This window comes from Priapulus caudatus, unplaced genomic scaffold, assembly GCF_000485595.1.
Source record: "Priapulus caudatus unplaced genomic scaffold, Priapulus_caudatus-5.0.1 Scaffold195, whole genome shotgun sequence".
NCBI classification, from domain to species: Eukaryota; Metazoa; Priapulida; class Priapulimorpha; order Priapulimorphida; family Priapulidae; genus Priapulus; species Priapulus caudatus.
The window spans coordinates 201,671-217,433 of NW_014577256.1; the positions used below are offsets into that span (position 1 = coordinate 201,671).

The window sequence follows — 15,763 nt, forward strand, 5'->3', positions numbered from 1 at the left end:
AGAGAGAGAGAGAGAGAGAGAGAGAGAGGGAGAGAGAGAGACAGACAGACAGAGAGGAAGGATGAGAAGATGGAGAGCGAGGGGAGTGGAGGAACGTATATAGCACATGTGTAATAAATTGTATGAATGAATGTTAAACCGTACCATTGGTAGGTATGACATTACAAAAACGCATAACTGATAGTACCCTACCCATGACTTATTCTGCACTTTGCACTGTTTCTTCTGTCATTACTTAGTGTTTCCCTGAACTACCGTAATCATCCTACACGCCTTGTGTGTTACGCAACTTGTATTCGTTGTGTTCCCGCCCGTAATTGTTGATAAATAAAATACGGTACACCGTACCATTTACATTTCTGCTCCACTTTTCTACTGCAGAGGCTGAGTGAACGCGGATATGAGTAGTGTGTATGCGTGCGTGCATTCGTACGCGTGTACTTTTGGGGGGTGTTAACTCAAATGTTTGCTTTTGTTTACTTTTCGTAAGAACGCGTCTCGAGAAGCTAAACAGAGTGTAAGTATGTGATGTAGTGCTGCTATTGCCGCATGGGATGATTTAGTGGAGTAAGCACGTAGTTTTTGCGAAAGCTATATGTCTGTACTGTAGTGTATCTCTGATGCTGCAAGCTGTTAGGTATAGCGATTGCTGCGCTGCGTGTATCATTTGCGGTCCTGATTTATGCAGTGAGGTATTCAATTGGATAATGTTGCGTATTGATTAAGAAAGTTATCATAAATCAAATCAAGTGAGAGAACCAGTTTGAGACTTTATTTATACTCGACCAACGCCTTTCTGCCATAGAAGAACTCTATTCTGGATATTTCTAGATTGTGATACTTTTGTTGTTAATACTGCAACGATACACCAACATTGAACTCACCATTTATCAGGTATCGAGTATCGCCTAGCTACAATAGAAACTGTTATTTTCGTAGTTGTTTCTATTTTTGTGATTGTGCTGTGTGGCGGATGTATAAATTATGTATATACGCATCAACATATAGGCCTACTGTTTGTTATATGGGTTCAGCTGCCAACCTGGCACAACTGTATTTATATGCAAATACAGTCTCAAACTATATCGTATTGATATTTTGAGCTCATACTAGGAATGTAATATCGAAATTATGCATGAGATGGTGCATGAATATTTAAATTAGCGGCGACCTGCGTTTCAGCGCACGGAATGAAAGAAAATAAATAAAGGGATATCTATATATCTTGATATTTATCTGGCTCCCTGCCTGCGAGTATGATATGGGGAAGTTTACAAAACAATGTAATGTGTTATGTAACTCGATTCTAGTGAGGGACAAATGCACGTCAATTTCATACTGGTAATTATACCTTTCAATTAATCCCAATGATCTGAGAGTCGTGTAACAATTGTCCGTTAATACACAACGTGTACACATTATCAGAAGATCTGCGAAATACAGTTTTAGTTTTAAGTATACTAAAAATTGGAAATACAACAGCTAATGTCGCTACGAGCATGTGGTACTGGAAATTTCACGCGCTACCGTACGCTAAGCGCTTGCGTCGCGGGTCAGACTAATGATACTATTTACGAAAGTATCTTTAGTTTCTGTCGCTTCGTCCGTCATACACGCTGATACAATATAACGCCTGCTCTGGCTAAGCTTTCACTACAAGCGTTATAGTTAGCTGTACGCGCTTATAGAATGCTGTAGTGTTTAACAAATATAGTCTTACAAACCTCCGGGAACGAACTCCTCGCATAAACGCAATAAAACATAGCAAATTAGGGTAGCAATTTGGAGAAATTATAGTCACTAACACTAAACTAACCCGAACGATAAGAGATCGGTTAAGCGAGTGATGGATATAACCTACTCACGAGTAAACAATTACATGCTCTCTGCTTGCACTGCATGCATGGTAGCGAAATCATCGCGCTATTGCAATTTAAATGCTAATCGGCTCGGTCTCAATATTGTTTACATGGTAATTATTTGGATCTCACAGCGATTATATCACGATAACGTGGTCCATGGATGATCAGGAATGCCACTAGTATATTTTCACAATTATCTATCAACAATCTTGCTTCTAAAATTGTTAAAGAAACATCGATTTACTAAACGAGAATTCCATCGAATCGAACTTTTCTAGAAACGTTCCTTCGATTACGAAACCAAAATTGAGTAAAATTCCGAATCAAAATTTTAATACCGATCTTCGGATTGATTCATTTCGGATATCCGGTTGTACGCATAGTTGGCGGGCATCGAGCGCCGTGGTAACCACTGTCGATGGCGGACGGCTGCTTGACTGAAACGGGTTGACACACATACGGGAGCGAGAAGATCTGTCTCACACATGAGCGGGAGCGGTGATGATCTCCTATACTTACTTTTGTTCATCAGGATCCGATTTATTCTGGGAAGACCACGCGGTAACGAGGCGCCGCTGGCATACTCGGAGGAACTCAGTGAGCCTAGTAGCTCTGCGAGTGAACAAAGTCTAAAGGATTACGAATTGATTGACGTAAAGAATTGAGATTTAAATCTTGTCGAGTAGGCGGAGATCGCTGTAATTATACATAATTATACCGAGGGGAATGTTCATAGTCTGATGATGTATGGGCACGTCAAATAGCCTATCGCGTTATATGGACCATGATATCCGCTTGCTTATCTAAGCGCGACGCTATGCTGCGTGATGGCGAGAAGTCTAGTTCGATCTCCGTGTATAGATGACCCTCACGCCATTGATGCTTTCCTATAGAAGCAATAATACGATGCGTATTACAACTTCCATCATTATTATCTGCCTGTTCGGGGGTGGTATATCGTGATATGACCGAGTTTAGCGATACGTTTGCACAAAAGTGTATAAGATCTTTTATTAGATGACTTTATTTTATATATAAGGCCATTTACATGGTCTAAAATTCTTATTAAATTTATAATGCACGGTTTATAGATATTTTTCCGTGTGTCCATAAATCTTAATATAGATATGTTCGCGAAGGTGTCGATAGTTTATTATATTCGATCCATGCTATTGCTGACGTTTCGCATATGGAAATAAGTTGTCGCTGCTATGTTGCTACTATGTCTTGTCATTATATTTATTGTCTACATTGTTTTGTCAGTATTGCTGTGTTGCACGAGTGGTTGACACTAACTGTGTTATGGCGCTCTTGCCAAATCAACTACTGAAATTTGACTCTGAAAATTGTGTCAAATAATAGAAGAATTTGATGGGTTTACACGCATACACACATGCCCGATCGAAATATTAGATCGGTTCACACACGCGAATGTTAAGCTTGCTCAATTTACACACGCGCGCGCACGTACACACGCGCGCGCACACATCTCTCACATGCACACGCTAACATACGCACACACGTACACGCGCGCACACACATCTCACACACACGCGCACACACGCACACAGTATAATTTACTTATAGCGTGATCCAGAGTTGTACAACAAATATAATACGTTATGCAGCAATGTAAAAAAATAAGTATTTTTGAGATGAGTGTGATTCTAGCTTTGTCGAATACGAATGTTAACCTTGGAAGAATGACTAACCTCGCGTGTTGATGCACATCGTGGCACATTGTGAAGCCCCACTCTTCTTTTCTATTGTAAAGTGCACAATTCTACTTAATTATATTATTTCTACTATTTCTAATACTACAACTTCATTAAATCTACATTCCTATATTCCGAACTACGCTGTACCTATATTTGTTACCGTGTGATGTTGTGCTGTGCGGTGCACCCACCGTCCTCTGTGTTACTACATCAGGTATGTTGGACAGGATTAACAAAGGCGAATATATTCTACCATTCGCCAGTGTTGCTTGTAACTGTCTATGAATTAAGTTATGAGAAGTATTTATACGCTTGGAACATACAGAAATTTTGTTTATTATGAGTATATTGCTGTCATCATGAATACTGCAGGCAAGGATGTTTGCGCCAGCTATACCTTGCATTTAATTATGCAATACATGCATATTTCGAACGTTCACGCTTAGACAGTCAGGCAGTACGCACGCTTACGCATGCACACGCAACACACGCAAGTGTACAAAAACGCGCACGTGCACACACATACGCATACACCCGCACGCGCACGCACGCTTACTGATAAAACCTATGTACTAATGAACACACCAACACGCGCGCGCCCACGGACCTACGCACGCACGCATCCAGGTACACATGCACGCACGCACGCACGCACACACACAAACACACCGACACAAACGAACAAACCACAATCAAGCACGCTTAAACGACCGTGTGCACGCGCGCAGTCATCCGATACGCACGCAAGCGGCGCACAAAACCACTCTAACGTTGCGTGACGCTATTTTTGCAGGAAAAGGTTGACAAAGCTCGCGAAAGATGACAACGCCACTCACCAGTCTTCCAGAATCGATCCACAAAGCCAGCTGTTCGCTGTCAGCGCATTGGGTTCCGCGCCCGACAAAAAACGAAAACCAGCGGAAAGTATCGGTGGTACGTAAAATCATGAAACCTTCAGTAGTCGCACGCGTAATTTCTGTCTAAAGTATGAATATAGGTCTACTTCTGCAGGGGTGGTGACCTCATGGTTGGATAGCACTCGAAATTTTTAGGCTGATGTGTCTGGGGTTTGATTCTCACCTTGGTCACCTGCTGTTAAGCACTTGAGCGTTACGCTTCAGTGAAATGTAAAAATTGATTTAGAGTGTCAGCATATAATGCTAAAACTCGCGTAAAAATGAGAAGCTTCAGTGGATGAAGCCCGTTACAGACACTAAAGCAATACAGTCGCAGAAAACCTGTGCTTCACGAAATAACTCAATTGTAAGCCTACTTGACTATCAACTGTGCCCATAAATAGGCAACTGGCATGGTACATAATATATAACAGCCGTATTTCTCTACATCTTTGTACGTGCGTGCGTGCGTGCGTGCGTGCGCGCGTGCATGCGTGTGTGTGTGTGCGCGCGCGTGCATGCGTGTTTGACTATCTTTGTTTGTTTATTTGCTCGCTTGTTTCATTGTTTATATTCACACATATGCCTTTATACCGCGGCGAGACGTGAACAAAATAAAGTCACCTATCTCCGACATTACTTCACCAATAAATAACGGCGAATCCACACTGGTAGACGCAGTCGTAACGAAACTCTTTATGAAATAGCACGTCATCTGTTGATCTTCAGGCACAGCCAGACCGTACTACAATAACTACGGCGGCTACGCAGCGACGGAACCAGGCGACGACGTCTCGGATCAGAGCGACCGACCGGTGGACGCGAGCAGTACTGAGAAGCTCTACACGCAAACGAACAAGAGCAGAACGGATCGACCGCTGACAGAGACGCCTGCCGGCACCCGAGGCGAGCCCATTGGCAGCACAGGCCAGAGAAGACGGCAGAAGAGAGTGACAATAGGCGGAGCAGAGGAGGTGGATGACTGGGGTGGCGAGCATCCACAGGCCGACTCACAAGTCGAGGTAAATGCGACGTCCCAGTTCCCGGACAATTAAAATCGCAACTTCGGCTTTTCCGCGTCCCGGTTAGCCACGAAAATTTATTAAACATGCACAATGTATTCATCGTAACTATTACAACATTTCGAGATGACGCAGTGAATTAAACCATTTCAAAAACTGTTATTTCAGACAATATTGGACCCCAACGTGAGCGTAGAGCCAATATATGACAGCGAAGATCCGCCGAACATAGCCAGACCTGAACTGACCATATACTTCTAAAAGAAGGGTCAATGCAAATAGTTTACAATATACACAATTAACTTCGTCAGTTAGTTGTGTACGTGTACATATGTTATATATACCGTATATTCTGTACAATTATATTGTTGTAGATGTGATATTGAGAAACTAGTAAATCATGTTATTCATAGAAAAACACGATATTGGAGCACGTCATCTATATTCAAGTCAGAAACCATCTAGAAGATAACACGATTCTAGTCGATTGCCAGCATGGTTTCCGTAGCAATCGATCCTGCGAGTCCCACGTGATAACAATGAACTTATGACTTTATATCTAGCATCAAAAACAGAAAGTAGGCTGATGTTATAATTAGCTTCTTCAGTAAAGCTGCCAAGGTACAACACAATCGCTAGTTCCATGTAGTAATTAAACGATTATGGTATCCGGATCCGCCGACACCTATAACGCTGGGTAGACGCAGTCCTATCTCAGTTCAGCCAAAAGTTGGCGGTGTACGGCGACTTCTGGGCCATCGCACTTCAGCAGTACCCCCCAAGGAACGGTTCTGGCCCCGCGTCTTGTCCCTTTTATCGATGACCATTGAGACAGCATTTCTTCAAAGACCTGCTTATTTTCCGATTGCTGTCTCCTATAGCTTGAGATTAGTAATCCGTAAGACACACGAGCTACGTAATGAACATCTCACTACTGCGGGAGAGGCAGTGAAAGTACAGAGACCATATTCACAAACCCACCCTGGAATATGTCGCTTCATACCCATATCTAAGAGTACAACTGGATAGTTGGGCTCACGTGGAATATATCCAAGTTAATGGAAATTTCCAATGGTACAAAACAGAGCAGGGAGATTTGTCATCACCTCGTACGGGAGATATGATGGCAGTACGTGTGTTCTAAGGCAGCAGCTATGACGGCAGTCTGGGAAATCGAAAACGCTATATCTCATGCGTTACAAAGTATGAGGGGTGAATAAAAACCACGAACGACGATATTTCACGTGCTGAAATAGTTGGGGAGCGGGGCATACCGTGTTACTTTCTTTGATGCAATCGAATATCTACGCATTGTGCTTATACTATTGCATGCTCCCCAGCAGGGGGAACGTTAGGTGTTTTTGCTTCATCACTCCGTTCATGCGTGCAGACACGGTTTGCAATGAGAAACAAATTGCAAAATATATGATGTAAAACGATCGAGGACAAGTTTACCGAATTAGGTTGAACGAAGTCAATATGTGCCATATCAATCATAAAACAGTAATGAGAATAATAATAATAATATACTACGTTTTATTTCAATTTGCATTCACCAGATCAACTAGTATTGAGATTACTATATACATACATACACTATGTGAGCTCTATATTCGTTTTATCCGCATATTTATATTCATTGTTGTTTGTTTTATATTTGATCATTGTCCAATACAATAAACAAAGATAATGACATTACCAAGCGTGTGTTACTATTGCTATCGGCACGAACAGATCTATACTATAGATTTTATTAGAGTAGAGATATATTCATGCTATCAGCATACCTAACGACTCAGCAAATATATAAATAGATGCAAAAAACTATTATTGGTACCCGTGTGCTCTACATTCGGAACCACATTATGCCGTGCTTTAATAATGTTCAATTTATAATATATAAATCCAATAACACTGGAAGAGTAACTAAATCATGTACATTACTACATTATAAGGAGAAGCATAAATAAATTCAAATATATTCATGTGAGAATCTTTTTCCACGCTAAACACAAAACTAACCATAAAAATATATACTCTCTGTCAAGTAATTTCCATGAGACATTATACTGGAATAAGTTAGCAATAGCAGGGAAGTGAACTTGTTGTATTACAAACCACTTTAACAAGTAATGGTATTCAACATCATCGTTCAATCTTAACAAGTTTTTGAAATGACACTTTTACTGGGCATAAAATTAATCAAGAGACCTGGGTGCGCAGCACGGCCGTATAATTCGACTAGGTTAGTTTCTAGAGCTTAGGTGAAAATAGTAGATGCCATCCTAGCAACGAATAATTCGTGACGAACGACTAGATTCAACTAACGGAAAACTCGTCATGTTTTTCAAATATGTTTTGTCGCACGATACGATGCCGAGCATCTTTACTCTGTCACTTATAGGCCCCCTATATTCTTGCTTTACTGGGTGGGGCCATAGGACATGGGTGTTGCCTGGCCCTTTTCTACTCATTACGTTTTAATAGGCAGTCGACAGCGAGTGAGCGAGGAGAGTTGCCAAAGAGGGGTGTGCCAAGAAGAAATCTAATTTCTGGGGAACCGGATAAATATATAGGTGGATATGTAGATATAGACACTCATTCGCTAATCATTGGTAACCACTTAACACCAAATCTGATACTACAAAGTCCATAGATACGGAACAACATATCTCGCTTATTGAGTTACATTGGAAATGAACTGAATGGTATTTTCTGACAACACCAAGGCTCCCTATGCTTGATGCACATATTAATGCTCATCGCATTTTTTTATATTTATTATTAACTAAATTATAAGGATATTACAGATGGCATGATCTGTAACGAAGTTCAGTTACTTCAGTGCAAAAAAACGAGTCATAAAGCGTGTCTGTAACACGAGTGTATAGCGCAGGTGGTTAGCTTTATAATTAATTCCATAGAAAAAAACGGTTTTCAACTTGATACCCAACTGTTGTATAAGAAAATTAATCGATAAACCTGCGACAAATATAGCGACCTAGAATGTTTCTACATTAAATGACACTGGTGCTGTTTTTTCATCCTGGGAAGATAGAAGAACTATAGCATGCCTTTCAGCAAAACCTGCAACCACACCACCATTACCACCACTGCCATGCACCATACATACCACCATACACAACCACACTAACACCACCAGCGGAAACCTTGAATACGACAGTCCACCAACATGAATATGATGATGTTTTTATGACATTTAAACCATAGGCCAATCATAATAGCACAGAAAAATAAGAGCAAGTTACAGTTCAGATAAAGACTGCATTATACAGCCAGTGAGCCTGTTCCAAGTTCACCTAATACCAAAGGAATATGCTGGTAACACACGTTTTCATTACTGGCTACAAAGAAACCAACGGTTATCCCTCCTTTTGATGGCCAACGGGACACTGAACAGTTACTCTTGACATACCCTGGAAAGTCTCACTGGGTCCAGCAGTAGTCTCAGGAAAACAACCACAATCTGTTCATTAACCCAACTGGCCAATAATCACTGAACTCCAATTTTGAACACGTTTTTTTTTACTATAATTCTATCAGGAGTGAATACTAATAGATTATAATAATAGATATCAATAGATTATAATCTATTATTATTCACTCTTGATCCTATATCATAACCATGAACATTCAAGGTCCTCGTCTTCATGAGATATCGGGACAAGCTGACTCTACTAATGCAATCCATGCTAATTTCATTGTATAATATTCATTTCATTGAATGAAAATAAAGAGCCAACTTTGCATGGCCAGATAGGTTTGAATGTCATATTTTACAAAATAAATAATCTATTCCATAGGTACATTCCCCGACGGTACACTGCTTGTGATTGACCTGCTACACAGTGTCATTCTTTTATGGCTCTGTGCGCAGCAGCGAATTTTGCAGCTCAGTGTTTAATTATAGTATGGCATCCATTAGCACGTGGGCTTTACACCAAGTCACACCTGCAGTCCGAACAGCTGCTGTAAGTTATGACTTCTTTGTTGCTTGTATGATGATTGGCACTGAAAAGTTATTTATAAACCCCATATAATGATGACTGTTGTATCTAAATATCAATACGATTAATAAAGCATCATTATTGTTATAATTACATCTTACTTCCAATGTTCCATGGCGATGAAACTTACGTGTGAATCCTTTGTATTTTAGATAATTGGGAAAATACTAACTAATGAGAAAATACTTACAAATAATGACGAGCATGATGATGACAATAACAGCAATTAGGATTAGTCTCATCTGCAATAACAAAAACATGTAAAATCACTAAATAATGTGGTGTGGAGTGGCAAAAACACAATATCAATCGTTATCCGTACGACAATAATAATAATTATCCTAATAATTATTTAACATATATGGACAAGTTATAGGTTTATTTCTTTCTACTTCGTCCTGTTAAACAGCAGACATTTGTTTACAAAATGGGAAGGATGATTACATACCTTGCATTCCCTCCACCACATTTGCTTCTTGAGATCTTGAGCACTCATGCGAAATATGTCTGAACTGGATGTCAACTGATCTACAAGATCAAATTAAAACCTTATCAATTCTATTTCTGACAAATACAGAATTAAATGTATACCTGGGGAGTGAAATATATCAAGACTAAAACATAAAATCTTTCACATGGGATTTTTAATAATAATAATAATATTTATTGATTTATATTGCACACGTTACATGCAGATATGTTCACGTGCGCATTACAAAGGCTGATTATAAAACAGCGGACTGCAACACTGTAAAATATAGATACTTAAATTACGACAATCCTGAAACAATTCCTGATTATAAATAGCGGACTGCAACATTGTAAAATATAGATCCTAAAAACGACAATAATACAACATTTTCGATAAAATAGAACTCAAATCAAATGTACACCTAAAATATAATGTCTAGATGTGTGCAATGCAATGTTAAATAGATGAGTTTTGACTAGGCGTTTAAAAGATTCCAGCGACTTTTCACATCGAATATGACAAGGTAGCTTATTCCATAATTTTGGGGCAGCTGATGAGAAAGCTCGATCGCCAAGTGTAGCCAACGTTTTTACAGCTGGTGGCTCAATTAACATGTGGTTACCAGAGCGCAGACTGTACTGATTAGGTCTCTTTAATGTGACTAATTCCCTGATATAATCTGGTGACATACAATGTAATGCCTTAAAAGTGATGAGTAGTATTTTAAACTCTATACGGAAATAGACTGGCAGCCAATGCAAATAATATAAAACAGGTGATATATGATCAAACTTGGATACATTGCATATAAGCCGAGCAGCTGCATTTTGGACTCGCTGTAACTTATGCTCAAGGGATCGTTGTCGTAACAGGTACTACAGATATGTACCCGAGGTACATATATGTATACACAAAGTGTAGCAGACTTGTACTACATAAGTGTACCCTAACCCTAACCCTAACCCCAACCCTAACTCTAACCCTAACCCTAACCCTAACCCCAACCCTAACCCTAACCCCAACCCTAACTCTAACCCTAACCCTAACCCTAAACATACCTCATATAAAAATATAAACATAATACAAAACAACCTAAAACTACCTCGGGTACATATCTGTAGTACCTGTTACGACAACGACCCTTCGTGCGTAACTTATTCAGTTGTACCTGGGGCAGCCCATAAAGTAAAACAATTTTTAAAAGTAACAAGTGCCGCGGAGCGACAGCGCTCATCTAAATTCTAATGCGGTGACTCTGTGGTGGAGTGGTGGGATTCTAGTAAACCCTGTTAGTCCCAAATGTGTTCACATACGCGCCGAAACAGTGGAAGGCACAGGGATGGTATCAGGAACCTTCTCAAAGGAATGTTCGTTGGGATCATTATGAAAGTTGCCACGAGATGGCGCGTACGTTTAAGTGTCTTAAGATTAAAGATGGAAGCTCCCATCGTACGTAGTAGCAACAATTATTTGCAAGACAGAATAGGTAAACACTCATCCATTTACCTACGCAAGCCTACAGGCTGAAATAGAGAGCTGCCACCTGTAACTAATTAACGTAAGCAAAAACTACACAGTACTATCACCACCACATGCACTGGCAGTGGCCACTGGCAGTGGCCACTGGCAGTGGCATAAGTTACATGTAACACACTGACAGTACAGAATGCCATAGAAATTATACGATTTAAGGAGCATAAACCTTCTTCAACCAAATTTAGCTTTTGAAATTTCACTGTGACATTGTAGCCTCATACATCCAGGCATGTATAGATTCTACTAGCAAACCCAGCAGTCAAATTATTTCTAACAATAAACAAATCCATGTTTAACCTTCCTCTTGTGGGTCAAAAGGTTATCCGACACTTACTCTTCGCATGTCAGCAGAAAGTACATTTCATAGTCCTTTCAATAAAGCCATAAAAATGCTAGGTCACCGCTGATACAAAAAAGTTTTTCAATCGCTCCGTCAGACCATGTCCTCAGAAAATGTATAAAATCTGCCCTGTGCCCCATTGACCTTTGCCCTGTGACCTCCAATTTTGGCACAGTGATGGCTTTTCCTACCATGATGCTATACACCGACTATCACGAGCCTAGGTCGAGCCGTTTAGATTTGTGCCGCAATTCTGCATTTCCTCCCTATACCTTAAGTTAAGGAGGGAATGTTCCCCCTTCTTTTACACCTCTTGACCTTTGACCTTTGACCCCCAGCTTTAACATACCACCTCGTTTTCGGATTCCCCCCCCCCACGTCCCGTATATCGTGACCGTACGTCGAGCGTTTAAGATTTGTGCCCAACTGTTGACGCACGCACGCACGCACGCACGGACAGACAATCATGCGATTCTACAAGCTGCATCTGACTACGTCAGATGAGCTAATAACACATTAAACAAAACGGATTCATAACTGTATAATTACTAGAGATTAACCACTTGCTCATGTGCATGAAATCAAACTATAGATCTATACGTTCCATGCAAGGAAATCAGAACACTCAAGTACCAAAAAATAAATAGTCCTACTATACTCCCAAAATCGTGCATTATTAGAAGTGTTAATGAGTATAAATAATTTTTATTGAAAGCAAGCACACAATTGCATAAAATACACTAGTTAAACATTAAAATTATTTGTCCGGTACTATAGAACGTGGGCGAGTTTAGTGATGAGAATTGGCTGGAATTCCACTCTCAAATCGGTTGCCCCCAAATCGATGACTACAATCGGTTAACCGGTTACTCATCATAGTGCATGCAGGGACATATAAAGTGTGTTCACATGCTTTCAGAAAACTATAAAGCTTCAGAAAAAAACAAGATGTATGTTTACAAGGCCTACTTATCAACACATATATAATGAATTTACTATGATTCGTTTTTAAAATGGCTACATTATCTCAAAGACGGCTTGAAAAAGTTGAATACTATGCTATGCTATTGCTAATTTGTTACACACAAACACGTAAAAATGCGTCATGACATTTTGAACAAAATTGTCAAGAAGTGTTTTAAGGGTACTGTCAGGATATATCGCAAATTTATCATCTTTGCAATTAAATTTGAATAACTAAAGAAGTACAAGAGCTATAGCTATGAAAGTTTGCAGTGTTGTTTTTAATCTAAATAGCTAATGTGTTAGTTCAATAGTTGTTTCCATAGCCGATCTATCTAACTGGTGACTGCAAACGACCATCATTCGATTATAATCAATTATCTGGACATCGCTAAGCAAGATTGACAAGAAAATGTAGACATCAATACTTCACACTTACCAGATTTGTCTTGCAGGTCATCCAGCCTGTCCCCACGTTCAAACAACTTCACCATGTTTTCTTTCATAATGCCCATCACGCCATCCACCTCCGATTTCACACTGAAACACGTGAGAGGGGATTTAGCAGTGGTCATGTAAGAGTTGATTGTTATTTCTATAGATGCATCTCCATCTCAGTGCTCCTATCATATTTTGCATTGGGTAAGTCTCTCATTACAAAACCATTTAGTCAGATTCTGGAGAATTCAGGAGCAAGTGTCTTTGTGAGCTGACATAACATCAAAAGGATGATAAAGGTAACAAGTGCCATGGTGTTTATTAAAATGAGCCCTAGTGCAAGGCCTGTAGCATTGGCTACATTTGCTAACATGTTAATATCTGGCCCTTGTAAATATACATGTGATACCACACAAAGTATCTTACTATTAGTAATAGTTACAGAATAAAATGGTTACCTATGAAGCTTAGAGCTGGTTTTTGACATTGGGCTATGTTTGCTGGGTCCACTTAAGAAGAAATCCTCATCACCTTCATCATCATCTTCACCATCAGCTCCATCTGCACCCAGGAGAGATGTCTACAAAGAAAAAAACAAATATAGTCTAGACAAAAATTTGTAACGTATATTACTGCATGGTACCTGGTTATCAGTAGGCCTATCCCAGAGCCCATAATCAAGATTTCACGAAACATTCAAATTCTGGCAGACTTAAATATAAATATAAATGTCCCAATTTTTAAATTATAATACATAAATATACATAATAATACAGGTAATAATATGCCTTTACACTGTTACATATTATTCAACATCTTTACTCTGGGAGCCTTCGAGATCATGCAATTATGCTACAAAGCACATACCCATTCATAACTACATTGAATACACATACATGTTACAATAGCCTATAGGAGTTAACAGGAGATACATGGGGAACAGTGTCAGATTGTAACTACTATTAGTAGATGAGGTTATGACCAGCTAATAAAGATTAGTCTTCAAAGTCCAAGGGACTTTATCGAAGAGGAAAATAATAGACAAAGTTGATCAAAAAGACATATATATCAACACTGCAGAATGCAGTAGAAAAAGCTTCACAATTACAATTAGCTAAAAAGGAAGGAAGAAAATTCAATATGAAATGACAGAAACAAAGAAGCTATAATTATTGGGGATCCTTGAAGATGGATTTGCCAAAATGAGGGCCAGGGTTGCAACTAGGATTAATCAGAGCAGAAGATGCACGTGTTACTTGCGCATCCTATTTTGGGACCCCGGTATATAGTTCGCATGTGCTAAACTAATCCGGGGTGCTAAACTAGGAAACTAAAGTAGTGTTGGCCCCGTGTGAACTGGTTGTGCCTTGTGCCCGTTGTGGGCAGAAATCTATCCAGAAATATGCGTACCGGTATATATGACTGGTTTCACGAATAATCCCCTGTTAGCGCGACTCGCAATCGAGACAACAGCATTCCTTGATTATTATTATTATTATTAAGAGTAAAAGTATTACACACAAAATACAAGGATATTTTTTAATAGTTCAGTCTCATGACATAAGTCATAGTCACTCGCCAGCTAGGCCTGATACCTCCCAAAGTGACGCGTCGTCGACCGACCAATCGAAGCGCTCGCAGCTCAGGCACTAAAGCTGATAAATATAAAGCTAAACCCTAATCCTAACCCTTACGGTGAGTAACCATCCACTCACGATAGCCAGCTTAAATAATGCAACCACAAAACACCGCATCAGCTTTAGTGCCCAAGCTTCGAGCGCTCTGATTGGTCGGTCACTTTGGGAGGTATGCAGGCCCTGGCTGTGAGTGTCATACTCATAGGACCGGTACAAGGATCGACGTGGATATTCGTCCGAGCATCTGAAACCTGAGAGGTCAAACTGCTGGGCATTTAAGAAATCGAAGACCGTGCCCGGCTGTCAGGGTTATAGCCACAGCGTTAAAACAAACAGTCACCCTATCCCTAACCCTAACAGCAACACTAACTATAAACCGACTCGGCTACCTTATAATTTTATATACGCGTGTCATAGTAGTATTAGTACCAAATTAATCTATGGTGTATAACCACACGCAACAACATGAACAGCGCAGGTGTCCAATGCTCGGACGAATATCCACGTCGTACAAGGATAGAGAGCATGGCAAGATTGAGGACCTAGTAGTAGTAGTACTAGTAGTACGTTACTACTACTACTACTACTAGTACTAGTACTAGTAGTACTAGTACTAGTAGTAGTACTAGTACTAGTAGAAGTGTCGTGACACATACGGCTTCATGGATACGCGCTCCGGTAACATCATCGGGCTCCAAATGACGCTTAAATTTTGGAGGCATGTTGCCTTAAAAAATTGTGACTAAATGCTATGTAGAACCGAACCAGCTATTCAAAATAACCAAAAATACACGACGACTGTTTAGAAAGTCGAAAATGCACTGGAGGCCGCCATGTCGATTTTCCTACCA

General features: G+C 39.9%; 2 protein-coding genes across 2 annotated transcripts in view; one reads left to right on the forward strand and one right to left on the reverse strand.

Moving 5' to 3' along the window:
• LOC106807091 (cadherin-23-like) overlaps positions 1-7,200 on the forward strand; it is a gene marked incomplete in the record, with an annotated part of 18,928 nt that extends 11,728 nt beyond the window's left edge. Inside the window, 3 exon segments of the mRNA XM_014809340.1 lie at positions 4,374-4,513; positions 5,206-5,498; positions 5,667-7,200. Of these exon segments, the coding sequence (XP_014664826.1) occupies positions 4,374-4,513; positions 5,206-5,498; positions 5,667-5,759 (526 nt within the window).
• Positions 7,010-15,762, reverse strand: LOC106807092 (vesicle-associated membrane protein 4-like). The gene is made up of 6 exons (XM_014809341.1): positions 15,569-15,762; positions 13,734-13,855; positions 13,277-13,377; positions 9,975-10,054; positions 9,717-9,768; positions 7,010-9,530 (listed from the first exon to the last, which is right to left on the reverse strand). The coding sequence occupies exons 1-6, from the start codon at positions 15,632-15,634 to the stop codon at positions 9,496-9,498; spliced, it is 456 nt and encodes a 151-aa protein (XP_014664827.1). The 5' UTR covers positions 15,635-15,762; the 3' UTR covers positions 7,010-9,495.
• Position 15,763: the final 1 nt, after the last annotated feature.

What these genes read in the sequence shown, in the direction of transcription:
- LOC106807092 (XM_014809341.1), bottom strand. Translation starts at nt 15,634, where the DNA reads ATGCCTCCAAAATTTAAGCGTCATTTGGAGCCCGATGATGTTACCGGA. An exon ending in GAGCGCGTATCCATGAAGCC is followed by an intron (nt 13,856 to 15,568) that starts GTATGTGTCACG and finishes TTTTCTTTGTAG; the next exon opens with ACATCTCTCCTGGGTGCAGA. An exon ending in TGTGGTGGAGGGAATGCAAG is followed by an intron (nt 9,769 to 9,974) that starts GTATGTAATCAT and finishes TTGTTATTGCAG; the next exon opens with ATGAGACTAATCCTAATTGC.